The sequence below is a fragment of the Zalophus californianus genome, chromosome 4 (assembly GCF_009762305.2).
Source record: "Zalophus californianus isolate mZalCal1 chromosome 4, mZalCal1.pri.v2, whole genome shotgun sequence".
In the NCBI taxonomy this organism is placed as follows: domain Eukaryota; kingdom Metazoa; phylum Chordata; class Mammalia; order Carnivora; family Otariidae; genus Zalophus; species Zalophus californianus.
The window spans coordinates 33,838,454-33,855,675 of record NC_045598.1 but is presented as its reverse complement, the minus strand read 5'-3'; the positions used below and the strand labels follow the sequence as shown (position 1 = coordinate 33,855,675).

Genomic DNA, 17,222 nt, shown 5'->3' with positions numbered 1-17,222 from the left:
TACTAACAAGAAAATTACAAACCACAGCGTAAAGGTCGGGCAGGGGAGACCAGACAGCAGGGAGATTTAGGAGGGCCGCAGGGAACTCAGGCAAACCTGCTCCAGCTCAGGGGCTCTCTCCACTCCCCCCTTCATGGGCATCACTTAGCTTCCCTTCGCTTGCCTTGTTCAATGAAGTAATAATAATCAGAGTGAAGATTAGAGACCACTGAAGGTACCATTTGACCAGGCCTCTCTGGCTATATCTCGAGGTACTCCTTGGTCATCTCCAGCCATTGTCACTAATCAATTTTGTGCCTGCACCGGATCTCGTGTTCACCCTTCCTGCTGTGAGTCGTAGCCAGCTCTCATCATCTCTCCCCTCTACTACCGTAATGGCCCCAGGTAGAGCCCTTGCTCTAGTGTTTCCCCAGCCCTCCACCCTCGACAACCCTGCTACCATGACTGGGGCTTCTGGCTCCTGGTACTTTTTGTTGTGAGTGCTTGTTTCTAACCCCACTGCCTGCTTCGGACACCTCCATGATGACTGCCACCTAAATGGGCCTCCAGGACATGACTCAGTCCCTATTAGAGTGTGATTGAGACCCATGACTTAATGCGGCCTGGGTCCTGGTTCTTTCATTCATTTGTTCATTCATGCATTCATTCACTCGCTCATGCATAAAAATCACCTAGGAACCAGTTCCTGAAAGCCTACTGTGCACTAGTCATTGTGGTGGACACGGGAGGCCCAGCTTGGATCCAGTGCTTAGAGATGCCATGAAAGTCTGAAGAGGCATGCTCACCCAGTGTGAGAAAGGCTCCCTGGGGAGGTGGGGGGGTAGGGAAGAGTGTTTCAGGCCTGGAACTAAGGGGGAGCAAACAGGATTTGAGGCACTAAATACTTGATGATGTTGATGATGACGACAAGAGTAATCATAATTTCAAGCGCTGACCGGATCCCTGCATCACATCAAACATTTTGTGTACAATAACTCATTTAATCCCCACAACAACCTTATGACATAAGAAGGTATTATTAGATCATTTCCATATGAGCACACTGAGGCCAAGACGGCGCATTGTGGCAGAGCTGGGACTTGAATGTGGTTGTGTCTGCCTCTAGGACTGTTGCCTCCCAGACTCTGCTTTCCACCTCTCATTGATGTCACCCCATTCCAACACCTCACATAGTATATGGACGGCCATGGAATCCCCCCAAAAGTACAAGTTTGGCTCCTTAAACAGTGCCTTCTGGCGTGGTCTGTGTTCTGAGGAGTCCAGAGGTCACACTGAGGTCAACTGTATATGCTTTTGGGTAGCTGTGTGAGCTTCAAATGTGGATGCAACAGGTTTGCTGAGTCTTCTGTTCCTGGTCCCTCCTCAGTCGGCACCACCTACAAAAGCCCCCCCAGTCCTCCAGCAGCTTCTCTGCGGCAGGACGAATGTGACCTGGGGTCCATCAGGTGTCAGGTCCTGGGGTATGTATATCCGGCTGGGGGGATGCTAAAGTCCATTTCTATAGACAACCTTCTAAACAAAGGGGCTACACTGAGCTGTCCAGGACTGCCTTTGGTGGAGACCCGAGAACCGACCCTGACAGAGCCTTCAGCCCAGAAGGGAGAAGGAAGGGAATGCCTATAGCACCCCCTACTGGCCTTCCCTATGTTGACACCTTTAAGAATATGGCCGTGCCTGGCAGCGTGGAAAATGCAGGCAGCATGTTTATTTCGTGAACTTGGAAGCCCTGCATCGGTGGCGTCTTTCTGGAACCCACCGTCGGTGGGATCATCACCTGCCTAACTGCACAGTTGAGGCATCTCTCTGGTCCTCTTTCAACCTGCCTCTCACATCCGACCTGACATTTCATCGTTCCTACTCTGAATTGTCTTTTGATGTCACAACTTAGCCTCTTCCAAGGCCTTCTCGTCTCCCCTCAAGGGGCAGCCGTCTTTTCATGGGGTTTCCCACCACCTGCCTTCCCACCCTGCCAAGCGAGAGGATCGTTTCAAAACAGAGAACACCCCTACCTGCTTCAACCTTGGGTGGCACCTGCTTCTGAGAGAAACGTTACGCTTCTTGGTGTGGCCAGGAAAGCTCTCGCAAGTGACTCTAAGCTACTTTCCAGCCGGCTTTGTTCTCCTTGCCCCCGGAATTCTGCGATAAAGGAAGGTCTGTGGACTCTGGGGTCCCCAAAACACCCAGACGCCTCACTCTTCCCTGCCTGTTCTCAGGTGTTCTCTCTGCCCCGAAGGCTCTTCCGCTACGTGCTCCCTGACCGCTTCTACTCCCCTTCAAGGCCCAGCTCGAGTGCCTCTTCCCCGCCTCTCCCACGGGCCCATGGCCCTGGATAGACTGTACTGAGCAGGGATGGTCTGGTTAAGTTTCCTACCAGGAACTGTTGAGGGTAGGCATACTATCACATTCATCTCGGAATCGTCCATGGCCTGGCACGGAGCTTGGCTTGTAAGAAGCCCTCCCAACTGTGTCCTGAATGAATAAAACGTGTGTCCTAGTAGTTTGTATTCAAAGCGACTCTGACCTTCCTATCGGCAGGCATGCTGGAGAGTGAGTGCGGAGGCCCTGTGCTCCTGTCTGAACATATAAATGAGACAGTGACCTCATTTTCTGGGGTTCTGCCCTGGCCTTCCTCGCCTTTTTGGACTGAAGTGCCAGGGCCTTGGCGCCAGCAGAAACGGGTTCTTAACTACACAGAGCAAGGCTGGCGGGGGGGGGGGGGGGGGGGCGGTGCGGTGGGTACCCGGCCACCTGCTGGGAAGTCTGGGAGCCTTTGGACCATTCCCCCTCCCACGTCCCCAGTCCATAGGCAGCCCTGGTCCTTGCTGGGATGGCCTTCCAGGCTCTCCCACTGACTTCTGCCTTGGTTCTCAAGTAGGTCTTTCGGTGGGGGGACCGGAAGGGAGAGGGCATTTGGGAGCACCTGTTCCGTACCAGCCAGTGCCTCGTGCTTTGTGTTAGTCATCTCATTCAATCCCCGCAGTAACTCGTTGAGGTGGGTACTTTCTTCCCCATCTTACAGATAGGGAAGGAGGCCCCTGGAGAAGCGAAGGGGTTTCCCCCAGGTCTCCCAGTGAGAGTGGCTGGGGCAGCATAACCCGGGTTTAGACAGACTGTGCCCACTCTCATTTCTGCTGCTCTGACACCTGGCCTGGCCCTTCTCCTTCAGCTGAAGATCAAAGAAGGAAACTATTTTTATAATTGAAAACCGTGACTTTGGAAGTTTTTCTTTCTTTCTTCCTTTTCTCTTGCTTCCTTTCTTTTCATTCCCTCTCCCTCCCTCCCTCCTCTCCTTTCTTCCAAACAAAGTCTGACACTGAGCCTGCTACTGTAAGCAAGGAGTCTCCCTGGGTAAAGGGTGGGACCCCAGAACCCTGCCTCCCAGCCCCCCTCTGGCTCCCTGCAGTTGTCTGGGGAAATATCTATGGATCCGCAGGGTTCCACAGCACACAGGTTTGCTGCTCAAGAGAAGCTGCTCAAGAAGGCACTTTCAGGGGATCCCCCTGGTTGACGGCTCTCTCTGCCAGCCATCAGGGAGGAGCAGGGCTGGACAGGAGCCCTGCTTGTGTCTCCTTGCTCCCTCCACCCTCTCACCCTGCCCAGCAGAAGTGGGCATGTGCCCTCTGGGGTCCCCGAGAGTAAAAGAAGACCTACGCCTGCCCTGAGTGGCCTCATGCGGACGCCTGTCCCGGCAGGCTAGCCTGTGGGCTTCCCTTTCCTTTTCCTTCTTCTCTGAGGACTGACAATTGCTTTACCCAAATCTGCTGGGCATGGGGAGGGACCCCGCCCCTGGAGGACCCTTCAGGCCTGTGCTCTGGTGGCAGGGCACAGATGAAGGCTCAGCAACGTCACCAGCTGCCAACTGCTTCCACAGTCGTCCTGGTCCCGCTGGCCAGCACACTGCATTCCAGAAGCCCAGTGGGCTCTCTGTGCCTGGGCGTCCCGAGACCCTTAGCCGTGGCTCTGTGTCCCTGCTGCTGGGGCCTAAAGGGTCCCACCCATGGAATGCACACCTCTCTCTGGGCTTCTGACTGCTTTTGTGGCCCAGGAGAAGGGCAGTGGTTTGAGGCAGGGGCTGGCTGTAGGATGGCATGAGACCCGCCATGCCTGGTTCTGGCCTGAATCGCGGGTGCACTCTGCTCACCCATGTAGGGACTGGCTGAGTCAGGAACTGGTTTGTTTCAATCCAACTGCAGCCCATCCCCATTCCAGTATTTTAATTATGGCATTAGAGAAATATAAACACAAAAAGGTATGTGCCTTATAAATGTGATTCCGATGTTCTCTTTTGATATTAAATCACATTAATTGCCTCAGACGATACTGATACTCAAACAGAAATCTGGCAGTAGGATCCTGACTGGCAGTCCTGATAATGTGCGCAAGTGGGGGCGGCCGAATGGGGTCAGCGCTTTCCGCACAGCCCGATGAAGGATCCCGGGAGATGGATGTGGACAGCTCATTAAATCAGAGTAAGGCCGACACTATTGTGGGTGTGGTTGGCTCTGGACCCGAGAGATAAGGGAAGGGACCCGAGGCACCAGAAAAGGCAGATGAGGCGGGTGGAGATGGGTGTGTTCAGAGAGAACCGGATGCCGGGGATCCCATGATTCAAGTAGCAGACTGAAAAGCAGCAAAACAAAGTAAGGTGAAATGAGAGTGGGAAACCACAGAAAAGAGGAGAGAGTGACTCAGGAGAGCTAGAATTACGTGGAGGGAGGGCCGGAGGGAAAAAAGAAAGGGTGCCTGTGGAGTAGGGGTGGGGGTAGAAACAAATGGGCACCGGCGGGGCAGGGGTGGGTAAGGGAGCACCTAGAAAAACTTGGAGGGGCTCTGGGCCATGGGTCAAGCTCGGGGAAGGCAGAGGAGAGGCGTCAAAGAGAAAGCTGTAGAGAAAGCTAGTGGCCCCCTGGACATTTGAGGAGCGCGCAGGTACCTGCATGATGCGGACATAATCAGTGCGGTGCAGTTCACCGTCCTTGACCACCTTCTTCTTGAGAGTGGCCAGGTTTCTCTCCAGGTGCTCCCGCTGACGGGCATACTCCTGCTGCAGGTCCGTGTTCAGCCCTGCGATCTCCACCTGATGGGGCAGAAAGGGCTTCTCAGTGAGGGAGGGGGACCTGGGAGAGCAGGTGAGTGTGGGGAAAGGGGAGCAGGGCTCACCATGTCTGCCCGCTGCACATACTTCTCAAAGAGAGCTCGGACCTTCTCCTTCAGGAGCCGGGGTTCCTGGATGTACGCCACACAGTTGTGAAGGTCTGTCTTAAACCGTTTGACCAACGCCTCCAAGTCCCGCTCCTGCAACCGTAGGCATACAGTTCTGGCACCCCGGGGGCTCTCCAGGGGGAAGGCAGACGGCAGCGGGAGGATGAGAGACACCTCCTCTGGGGCCCACGGTGGACACAGGGACCTAGCTGGGCACAGAGCCAAGAGGCAGAGAGAGGTACTAACACCCATGTGCACCTGCCTGAATAGCTTCATCTTTAAAAGGCCACCCAGAAGATTCCTCCATTGGCTCTGGATTCCTTTCAGGACCACAGGCCTTAAAAGATGAAAGGAAGCACGAGTGGTCCCCCTGTTCCTTTCTGAGCCAAGATGGATACTATCACTTCTCTCTTGCAGGTCCCTGGGCCAGCACTTCCCTGTCCCCTCTCTGAGCTCACCCAGGGTTTATCCTTCCTGCCAGGAGGGCTGCTGTGAATGGGTAGTGAAAACATGGCCAAATTGGGCAGATTGGTTTCATCTGCACACTTGGGCCAGAGGCTCGCTCTTCCATCCTGCTTTCTCTGATGCCCATCCTCCTGTACCCCTGACCTGGAGGGTCTCTCCTTTCTCTTTGCTCCCATAGCTCTTTGTTCATCTATCATAACCTTTCATCTTGCATGAGGATTGCTATGCACACACCACAAATCACCTAGCCACCCGTTCCGTCTGCGAAGGGCAGGATCTGTGTCAGTTCACGTTGGTGGCTCTGCAGCTTCTATTCTGACCTAGTACGGAGTCAGTGCTTAATGTGGGGGATGGAAAAAATCAATCCAATTCACCAAACATGGGGGGCCCTGTGCTAGAGGGTGGGGGTGCAGCCAAGTCCTGGCCTGGGGCCAGAAGACCTAGTTCCCAGTGCTGGCTCTGAGTGTGCTACTTGGCTATGGGTGCCTTAACCTTCTAATCTCTCTGGCCTTACTCAATTACCTAAAGAGACTGGAATAAACAATTTTGGAGGCTCTCTTTGCTTCAGTATGTTTTTGCTTTGTTTTTGATAGTCAAAACCTTTTGCCACTGCCTATAAATGACCTCTCTGAGCATATTCCTTCCCAGGCCAAACAAGCCAATGCTGCAAGCATTCTTATGAGACTGGCCTCCCATCCCCTAGAGCACTTTACCCAAAGTCCTCCCAGTCTCAGATGGAGGCAGTCATGTACATTTGCATGGGCATGAAACCAGGCAGGGCTGTGAGCAAGTGGAGAGCGAGTTAAAATGGGAATGTATCTTAGCAATGGGCTGGCGCTGTCTCTTGGAAGCCAGCTACCCGTGGCTGACAGGTGCCGGATCCTGAATCCAAGATCTGCCAGACTCTGAAATCCTCACACCTTCTGTCTCTCTCTGTGCATCTCCTGATCAGTGGCTCGTAGTTTCTGCCACAGTTCCGTGATGTTCAGCTCCAGCTGCGTGTTCTGCTTATGGAAACGCTCCAGTTCTGCTTCCATCTATAGAGAACAAGGGGGAAAAAGTCAAGAATAAGAAAGTAAGGGAATAAAATTATATTTGGGAACTGCAGCCTTTCAGTGGGGATGTTTCCCCGGCTACCGGGGCATCTCTTTTCTAGCTCGCACCTATGTCCTCTGCAATGAAACCTTTCTTCTTCCTTTTTTTTTTTGAGATTGAGAGAGAGAGAGAGCGGGCCCACACAGGAGAGTGGCAGGGAAGGGGCAGAGGGAGAGAGAGAGAGAGAGAGAGAGAGAGAATTTCAAGCAGGCTCCATGCCCTGTGCAGAGCCTGACGCAGGGCTGGATCTCAAGACCCTGAGATCAAGACCTGAATTGAAATCAAGAGTCGGACGCCCCAACTCTTTCTTCTTAACTCCTTGCCATCCCCAAAGCCCCCACCCCTTGATGGATATATTAAGCCAGACCATATGTTTCTATAACCAGGCTCTGAATTTTTCTTAGTTTCCCTGTTCCTTCAGCCGTGCTGATTACCTTCTTTTCTTGAATTCTTTGTTACTTGGTGACTATCAAGTACTGGAACCTGGAAACTGAGGCAGGGTTCTGCAGAGAAGCACCTTCCTTGCCTACTTTGTGAAATCCTGTGACAGGATCTTGACCTTTTGGGGCCACAAGCCATCAGAGTCGATCCCACCCTAAGCAGAAAGTTGTAAGGGACCAGCAGGTAGGCATCCCCAGTCTAAGGACCCTCCACCTCAACCATTCTGTTGTAAAGGTCTTTAGAAGTACAACTGAGGGGCACCTGGGTGGCTCAGTTGGTTAAACGGCTGCCTTTGGCTCAGGTCATGATCCCAGGGTCCTGGGATAAAGCCCCATGTCGGGCTCCTTGCTCAGTGTGGAGCTGGCTTCTCCCCTGCCTGCCGCGCCCCCTGCTTGTGCTTGCTCTCTCCCTCCCTCTCTCTCTCTGTCAAATAAATAAATAAAATCTTAAAAAAAAAAAAAAGTACAACTGAGGAGAATGTCTCGTCTTCAAAAGAAAAGGAAGAAACCACCAGTGAGCTTCTGAAAGATTTTTTATTCATTACTGCATTTGTATTAACCAGAGACATGTGAATGACAATTGGAGCTTCTGATTAGGATGAGACCAGGTGTATGTGAGCTCTCAGTTGATCTAATTCCTGCCCAAAGCAAAGGGGTGATGTTTGATTGATGCACCAAATCTGGTGGACACTAGTATTCCTGTTAATAGAGAGGTTCACTATTTGGGGGAGATGGGCTAGTTCACTGGGTTTTTTCATGGCTGGATGGAGTAGCTCCTCTAGTCTATCCCAGGCCCTTTGGTCAGATTTCAAAGCTCCTGACCATCTTCTGGGGTACCAGGAAGGCTGAGTGAGCCACATCCATGTCCTGGACATGAAGGGGCAGCTTGTAGAACGTTATCACCGTTATTGGAAGCATTCTGTACAGACAGAAGAGCCCTTTGACCCAGTGCCTGGCAGGAAGGCAGAGCTCAGTAGCTATTTGTCTAAATGAGTGAGTGCACGGCAAAAGTCCAAGGCAAAGGGGAGCCTCTGTGAGGGAGGACAGGGGTGCTTGAAGCAACCTGCCTTCTGGAAGAAGAGTGAAAAGATAAAGGCGCAGTGTCCACCGGGTGGAGGACACAGCAGGTGTGGGGACGTGCGCCACTAAAGAAAGAACGTACCCACCGGAGAGGGCTGGCCAGCCGTCGCAGGCCTGCGGAAACAGAACTGATGAAGAGGGGGTTTCTGTCTTCAAAACCGCAGGTCTAGAGGGCTAGGAAGGGAAGGTCCAGGGAGAAAGTGCCCTCCGCAGGCAGGGAGGAAGCTAGGGGTGGGACCCAGAACAGGGAGGCTCAGTCAGGTTTTGCGAGAAAAATAGGTATATGGGAGGTCAGAGTGGAGAAGGAGAACTCCAGGCAGAGAGAGAGGGCCAGAGGCGTGGGCCGCCTGGTGCAGTTCTGCAGGCTACAGGTGGTCTGGGGGGGCTGCAGGTGAGGGGGGGAGGGGGATGGCGGCCGGAGAGGTTGGCTGAGGTGGGTCAGGTGGCCTGATGCCGAGGTCCTCCTACTGAAGAGAGCAAGGCTGGAGCCAGGCAGACCGGTCAGGAGGCGACCCGAGGGTGCCCGGACCAAGGGAACGGTGGCTGGAAGAGAGAAAGGGGCTTCTCCAAGGTCACGGCTGAGTGCCTACAGTTGCCTGTACCTCTTCCTCCGTAGTTTTGAAGCTAGCAACGACCGATTAGGTTAGAAAGGAAGTGATTCAGGCAAAGCATGAAAACATGCCGAGAACAAAAATGACCTATTTCATAGAAAAATTGTGAAATATGCTGAATTTGAATAACTGGCTGGACAGCTAGGATACAAGCCAGTATGTGGGGACAAGCATCCTTCTCCTGGGGAGGAAATCCCATCTACTTTTCCATGTGTTACTACTCCTCACACTCAGTGACTCTCAGTGGGGGGAGGGGGCAGGAAAGAGGCCTTTTACCCCCTAGGGGACATCTGGCAACGTCTGGAGACATTTTTGGTTGTCACATCTGGGGGAAGGGGGGGTGGCCCCTGGCATCTAGTGAGTAGACACCAGGGATGTTGCTAAATATCCTACAATGCATGGGGCAGCTCCCCATAACAAAGGATTATCCGCCCTAAAACATGAAAATGCTGAGGTTTAGGAGCCCTGCACTAGATGAGTAAACAAGAGTGTGAAGTACAACGACAAGGTTCTGGACACTCTCTCCCCAGGAAGGGGTCCTGTCTCTTCAAAGAGAAGCTGGAAAAGTTTATGTTCAGGAAGCGACCTAAATCAAGGAAGTATTAGATTTTCATTCACAGAGGTCTCAGCTCCAGAAACAAGCCAGAATTTTTTTTACAGCTTCCTTCTTGTAGGAAAAGGAACTTCACAGGAAACCCGCAGTGGGTGCGCCAAATGGGTCTCCGACCCGCAGAAGGAAGCCCCAAAGTCAGAGGCCCCTGGGGAAGGAATTGGGCCCAGATACCAGCCCTGGTGGCCACTGGCACCAGGGGTTGGGGTAGGAGGGGCCCTGTTGGACTCACCCTCAGGGTGCAGAGACAGGCCCTGCTAAGAATCAATGCCACGGGTAGCCCAGTTCCTGATGGGAAAGTGAATGATCCTTCAGGTGTGCTGGGGTGGAAAGTAACTGACCTGGCTGTAAATCTCCCTGACGAATGAGGAGAGGAAACAGGACAGGGATTTTGGGGGGCTGCAGTACCTTCACTTTCCAGGCAAGTGGGGCCTCCCCTCTTTTTTGGACTGCCATTTCTGGACCCTGACGTCACTCAAGAATGGCAGGAGGCCCAGATGAGGCGGCTCTGTGGTCAGCTGGGAACATCCTACCTCTTCCCGGAGGCCAGGGAGTAAGTCACTGCCACGAGAACATACCCTCTCTGGACACTCTGGCCCTGGACGGGTCCCACCACCCGACTTCTTTCCTGAGTCTCCTGCAGAAAAGGCTTTGCTTTTCTCCACCATAGCTCCTGGGTATCCAATTCCACTGAGACCATGGGTCCTCCCTCACACTTGTACTCTTGCTTAGCACCATCAGCGAAAATGGATGGGGAGCAGAACTGCTGGAGAGCCTTTGGGCTAGCGCTGGGGAGGGAGCCTGGAGTCGAGGCTGGAGAGGGGTAGCACCTGGATCATGCAGGGCCCCAGTAGGGAGTGTGGATTTTATTCTAGGTGGGAGAGGACACCACTAGGGGTTTGCTGTGGCCTCTATGTGGAGCCCAGACTGGAGGCGGGAGTCAAGTCCAGATGAGAGATGACTGATGCTTGGACGCAGGTGAGGCAGCAGAGAGGAAGGAGGCCTGGACTGGAGCTGTCTCTTAGAAGTCCATCAGATAGGCACTGGCAATCATTTGGATACAGCAGTTAGGGGAAGAGAAGAATCAAGAAGACTCTATCCTTATACCTTAAGCGCCTGGGTGGATTGTGGTACCATTTACTGAGAAACGGGAAACAGGAGGAAGGGGAAGTCAGGAATTCAGTTTTTTTTTTTTTTTGACTTATTTATTTGAGAAAGAGAGAGAGAGAGAGAGAGAGAGAGAGAGAGAGAGAGAGAGAGAGAGAAAGCACGGGCACAAGAGTGGGGGAGAGGCAGAGGGAGGAGAAGAGAATGAGAAAGAGAGAGGGAGAGAATCCTTGAGCAGACTCCCCGCTGAGCACAGAGCCTGACCCTGAGATCATGACCTCAAAATCAGAAATCAAGAGTCGGGTACTTAACCAACTAGGCCACCCAGGTGCCCCAGGAATTCGCTTTGAGATCAACCATGGACCCCGCTGTCAGCTGCAATCTGCTTAAGGAGATGCAACACGCATGGAGCAGAGGGGCTGAAAGGGACTCTTGTACCTCACCGGACTCTCAGGAGCCCTTGTCCTGTTGATCTTGCTCCTAATTTCTCCTCTCTACCTTCGTCCTGTCTGCTTCCCAGAACACACACTTAAAGCTGCCACTCTCCTCTCAAGAGCCTTCATGACTTCCCATTCCTCCTCAGATGGAGTCCAAACACTGCAGCTTCACATATGCCCCCACCATTTCCAGACAGAAAAAAAAGTTGCTTTCTCCTGCAACGGGCTGGTGGCTGAGTACACACCGCCCCCTGGTGGCCGAAGGCCCCCCAGAGAACGCACACTGAGGTGCGGGTGGGGCCCAGGCACCGCCCCCCCACCCCGCCCCGCGCCGCCCCGCCCCGCCCCAAGCCAAACCTTAAAGAATTTCCCTTCTGCACCACTGAACTCCCCGCTGGGCCTTTCCTGTGGCTTCCCCTGCAGAGTGGAGGCCCACACCCCTTGGGAGCAGGCAGGGCTTGTGAGGAGAGCTTTCTCTCCTTGCCACCCCCCAGGCCAGTCAGGAATAGTCGGGGAGGAGACAGCAGTGGTCCAAGAGGCCCGAGTGTCGCAGATGGCTCTCACCTCCTGAATCTGTTCCTTCATCACCTTGATCTCATTCTCTCGTGGTTCTATTTGCTTCTTCAGATCCTTTATTTTGTAGTCAAGGACAAACTTGAATTTCTCTAGTTCTTGGTTTTTCTTTTTCAGATCATAGATGCGCTTCTCCTGTGAGTGAGATGAGAGAGAAGTGAGAGAGAGAGCAGGAAGCCGTGGTATATGGCATCCCCTTTAGGCAAAGGACATCAATCCTGTGCCCTGGCCGAGAAGGCCACAGACTGCTCTCTCGGCCGGGGATACGAAGGCTGGCTCCCCCAATGAAGCTACAGCCCTGCCTCTGTGGTTTCTGTGCTAGGACTGCATTCGTTCGTTCATTCATTCATTCACTCATTCAAGTACGGCTTGTGGATGACCGTATTTTCCAAAGCTGGCCTCCACAGCATCTCTCGTCCCACAGGCTCTTCTATCTACAATGGGACCGTATGCTTCCCTGTCAGGAGCTAAGATCTAATTCGGTTCTCTTGCATCTGGCTTGATCTATGGTTTGCTTATAACCCGAAGAACGCGCTCAAGGATGCTGTGTGGCTTCCCAGGCTAGCTCAGAAAAGGCCAAGCAGCTTCCGCCTGGTTGTCTTGGGACTTTTGCTCTGAGGGAAGCCATCTGCCCTGGAAAAAGTCCCGCTACACTGGGACCGTCAGGCTGAGGAGCACGCTGGTACTCTGGTGGTCAGTCCTAGCTGAACCCAGCCTCTCAGCCCCCTCCCGGCCAAGGGGCTGGACAGGTGCATGAAGAAGCCACACTGGATACTGATCTTCCAGCCCCCAGCTATTTGAGTCACCCCTGGTTGAGGCTCAGCAAGGTCCCTGCCACTGGGGACAAAGACAAGCCATCTTGTTGTAGCCTGTCCGAATGCCAGACCCACAGAATCTGAGAGCATAATGAAACAGTTGTTGTTTTGCACCACTAAGTGTTGGGATAATTTGTTACACAGCGATAGTAATTGGAATGCAGATCTATCCATCCATCAACTGTTTACCGAATGAAGACCTTTGGCTGAGATGCCAAATAGAACTATGACACAGCCCCTGCCCTTACGGAGAAAGCACCAGCTGGAAAAGCAGATGTGTCAACAAGTGTAGCCCTACCCTGTGAGAGGTGTTGTAAAAGAGGACAGCGCCGAAGGCACAGTATATACCGAGGGTGCCAAGAATAACCAGTGGGCGCGTAAAGCAGTGGTTCACGGGGAAGTGAGAAATGGGGCTGGAGAAGAGGAGGGGAGGAGGCTGCGGTCCTGCCTGTTGGGCTCAAGGGGGTTCAGAAGGTATCCAGGAGGCTAGAGTTGGCAAACTATGGCCCTTGGGTCAAATCTGACCTGTTTCCAATAAAGTTTTATTGGAACATGGCTGAGCCCACTCATTTATGCGGGGTCTACGGCTGATTTTACAACATAGCGGCAGAACTGAGTAGTGTGACAGAGGCCACACTGTGTGCAAAGACGAAATATTTACCACCTAGCTCTTTACAGAAAAACCTTTGCTGTCCCTGCCACAGGCAATGGGGAGCTATGGCAGAATTTTAAGTGGAAGAGTGACACAGTTACAGAGTATGGTGGTGGGGAGCAGGGGTAGGGAGTGGGAAGGAAGGTCGTTGGCTGGATAGGAGACTGTTGCAGTTTTAGGTCAGGAGGCCTTACCCTCTTTACCCCTCTTTGAGAATCTGAAGAGAGCTTTGGACCTTCCCTACCCCAACACCCAGACACATACACAAACACTCACATGTGAAATTTCATGCAGGCACAATCGCATTCCCCTTAGCAGACCCCCTGAAGGACCCCACTTCACAGGTGAGAAAACGAGGCTCAGAGAAGTTGCACAATGTCCTGTGGCCAATAAATAGCAGACCTGTGCTGGAACCCAATTAACCAGAGTTGAAGCCCATGATCTCAACCACTGGACAATTCTGCCTGCCTGAGGCGGGAGTGGTGAGGAGATGGGCAGGAGGGCACACAGCCTGGATTTGCTTAGAAGGATCCAAAATTTTGGTAAGCCTCACAAAATGTGATGTGTCTGTTTTCTAAGTGTTTTTGTAAGAAACGCATCCTGAAAAGGGATACCAGCTTTCTGGTAACTGCTGGAGCACCCAGCAGTTGTAGGCCAACCCCAGGGAGGGGCAAGGAGGTGGGTGGGCTGCCCCCCGTCCATGGGCACAGTCACTCGAGGATGCCTGGAGCAGTAGGGAGCACGGGCCCTGCAGTTGGCTGACTTAGGTTCTTAGCCCAAGTCCGCTGCCTATAGACTATATGATCTTGGGCAAGATACCAAACCACCTGGAACTCAGTTTCCTGAGCTCTACAGCTGGGGCCCTCGTGGCCCCTGGGGTCGCTGGGAGAACCGAGTGTGGTGTGTTTGCAGCAATCAGCCCAGTACCAAGTGCACAGCAGGTACCTCGCAGACCATCCATCCCCCGTCGGGTTCCGCGAATGTGTTCCAAGCATCCAGGGGCCCTCTCTCCTGAGCTTTGTCCTCACCCCCCGGGTCCAACTAGGTGGTGGTTGAGGGAGGACAGAGATGAGCCTTCACCTTGTCTTGAATCGTCTCGTCTCTTTCCTGGATTTCCCGCTTGAGGCCCAGGATGTCCTTCTCCAGGGACTTAATGACTCCTTGCAGCTTCGCCTGCTCCCCCTTCAGGCTCTCAATGTCATTGGTTCGCTCTTCGATCTCCTTCTGCAGACTGCTGAACTGCGGATACAAATGCAGCAGCAGAGACAACAGAGTCTTTTCACCCCTCTCTCTGCCTCCCAAATGCCTGTATGCTTACAGACTCCCCATCACCAAACTGTGACCCGGACTCTCCACCCTCGTGGGCTGAAAAACACACCTCACACTCAACATTTCTGGGCTTTGAGGAGTGAATTTTTTATTTGGGACAGGTCTGGGGATTTCCTAGGCCACATGAGTGATGTATCATCCTGCCTGGGAAGATCCAGTCCCATTCCCCTCTGTGAGGATGGACTGTCTGCGGCAAGAAGGTCAGAGACCAACTCCCCAGGTGGACTCAGAGTTTTCCATGACCACACCAACCCTGAAAGGTGGGGATCCGTGCCCCTTCAAGGTCATAGATATTGTAATGGATGAGCCACCTTGGCCATGTCTAAGAACGGAAGACGACATTGTCCCTGATTGATAAGCAGTGTGATTTCTAACGGTAAGGAGCATGAGTTTGCTTTGAAGTTGGCTTCTCTAAGGCTAAACGTTTTGCGGAAACTGGCAATTCTACAAGGATCTGTGAACTCTTTGCCCCGCCTCGTAAACTAAGCACCCTATGCCTTAGTCCTTCTCCCACCCGGAGCTCCCTGCACCGAGAGCCTAAGGACGCCTCTAGGACTTGACCTAACCTCCAGAAGGCCTCATCTCCATTTCTACCGGAGGTTTTTTTTGTTGTTTTTTGTTTTTTAAGATTTTATTTATTTGACACAGAGAGACACAGCGAGAGAGGGAACACAAGCAGGGGGAGCGGGAGAGGGAGGAGCAGGCCTCCCGCGGAGCAGGGAGCCCCAATGCGGGGCTCGATCCCAGGACCCTAGGATCATGACCTGAGCTGAAGGCAGATGCTTAATGACTAAGCCACCCAGGCGCCCCTCTACCAGAGGTTTAACTCTGAAAACTGACTAAATCCTACTTGCCCGTAAATGAAAGCCAGGGGCGTCCATCAGTGTCAGGGTGAATGTTGTTAACCCTGTGAAAAGGACAGAGAAGGGAGAGCCCCGAGGAGGGGTGGGAAGGGTGTGCCTGCCTGGCAGGGTGGAGGTATTCTGGGCAACGGAGCCCTTGCCTGAGCCCAGGCCTGTCCAGGACGGCGCCATACCTTTTTCCTCATGATGCCTGTTTCTCCTTTGAGCCGCAGGTTTGATTCCTTCTCATCCCGAAGCTTTTTCTCGTACTTGGTTTTGATATCTTGGATTTCTCGGTCTTCATCCTCTTCAATCTGTTTCTTGGTCTCTTCGAACTCCCGCAGCTGCTGCCTGACATCTTCCTGTGCCTGGCTCAGAGAAGGGAGAAGGGACACACGACACTTTCGTGCTGCCCAGGCCCAGGAGGAGAGGTGCACATGGGGCCTATTGTGTGGAATGGGAGGGCAAGTGTTATTACAGACACGGGAACCAAGACCACGGGCCCCCAGGCCTTCCACTGTCCTCCTGTCTGTCCTCTGTCTTCCCTTCTCTCCCTGCGGGCTGAGGCCGCAGGCTCCATCACTTCAACCACCACCTTCCCGACACCCTCATACCTGCTCCACCACTGGTCTTCACCCCGACACCCACGCTTCCTCTAGCTTTCCCTCACTGAACTTGGGGCAGTGGTCACTTTATATTTGCGGAGCTACTTGATTGCCTTTCCCATTAGATAGGAGTTCCTTGAGGGCAGAAACCCAGTCTCTCATGCCCACCACTGCGTTCCCAGACTACAACCTGCCCGGGCGCACAGTAGGTACTCAACTGCTACCTGAACAAGGGCATCTTGAACTCTGCCCTCCTGCTCCTTAATCCAGTCCCCTGCACGTCCCCCAGCACTTTATGTTACTGATGTCTGTTTGACAGGACCCTCCACTGGCATGGAAGCTCCTCGATGGCGGGGTCACATCCCTCTGCTCACCTCTGGGGATCCACTGCCCAGCAGCTGGTACATAGACAGTGAAAGCCTGGAGCCCGGATGCTGGGAAAACTAACTCCGCCTGCCTGGCAGTGTCTGAGAGGTGACTCGGGCGTGCCTCCTCTTTGCCCCCAAGTGGTGCAAGTTATAGATTAAGTCAGAGTCCACTGTTTTCCCCTCCCACTGACTCTGGCATGCTTGCGAGCTGTACCATTCCTGGAGTGAGTGCTTCGGGGGCTCAGAGAGACAAGATGGTTTTAAAACTGGGCTCCCAAGGAAGGCTGCTCTCTTTCCCCAACATGTGTCCCCAGACCCTTGCTAGACAGAAGCCTGGGGCCGTGTGCTCTGTCTGCAGCCCAGAGTCGCCCGTCAGCCACCGCTCTGGCTCTGGTAGATGTGGCTAAAAAGGAAAGTAGGCCAGCCAAGTGGGCGAGGAGGCCTGCCAGGTGGGAGCTCCCTAGGGAAGTTCTGAGTTGAAATCTTTGACTCAAAAGAAGAAACGGGTTGTAATCACTGTAGAGGTCCTGGGAAGAAGGCCAGCCTCTCTCCCCTCAGGGCAGATTCATCCCCCTCCGCCCAATCCCCAAGCCCCCAAAGGCGAAACTCAGATCAGTTTACTGGAAGTGGACAAACATTTCTGGAACATCTAGGACACACCCCCATCCCTTGCAGGGTTTGAAAATCACTGATGGGTGAGACACAGTCCCTGCCCTTGAGAAACTCCCCGGGCCGGGGCCGGGGTTGGGGGGGGAAGTAAAGGCAGGATGCTACTGTATAGGCCGTGTAAGAGCAAGGAGTCTGGGGGCCCTGAGGACACAGAGGAAGGCTGCTTAGCCCCGTGGGAGGGGAGACAGGCAGTGAAGAATCCCTCCAGGATTTGGGTCTCGTCCTGAGTCTGTAAGGCGGAGGACCAGCGGCCAGGAATCATCCAGAGCAGAGGCTCAGAGGTGGTGTGGGGAACTTGGCTACTCCACGTGGTTGGATGGGA

General features: G+C 53.4%; 1 protein-coding gene across 4 annotated transcripts in view; it reads right to left on the bottom strand.

Annotated features, from left to right (window-relative positions):
- Positions 1–17,222, bottom strand: part of CFAP57 (cilia and flagella associated protein 57) — a 69,931-nt gene that overhangs the window by 12,330 nt on the left and 40,379 nt on the right. For all 4 annotated transcript variants that reach the window (XM_027579125.1, XM_027579115.2, XM_027579143.2 and 1 more), the window contains exons 16-21: positions 15,453–15,626; positions 14,168–14,326; positions 11,612–11,755; positions 6,588–6,704; positions 5,161–5,295; positions 4,934–5,077 (exon numbers count right to left, since the gene is read on the bottom strand). In XM_027579125.1, the coding sequence (XP_027434926.1) occupies positions 4,934–5,077; positions 5,161–5,295; positions 6,588–6,704; positions 11,612–11,755; positions 14,168–14,326; positions 15,453–15,626 (873 nt within the window). The remainder of the gene's footprint in view (positions 1–4,933; positions 5,078–5,160; positions 5,296–6,587; positions 6,705–11,611; positions 11,756–14,167; positions 14,327–15,452; positions 15,627–17,222) is intronic.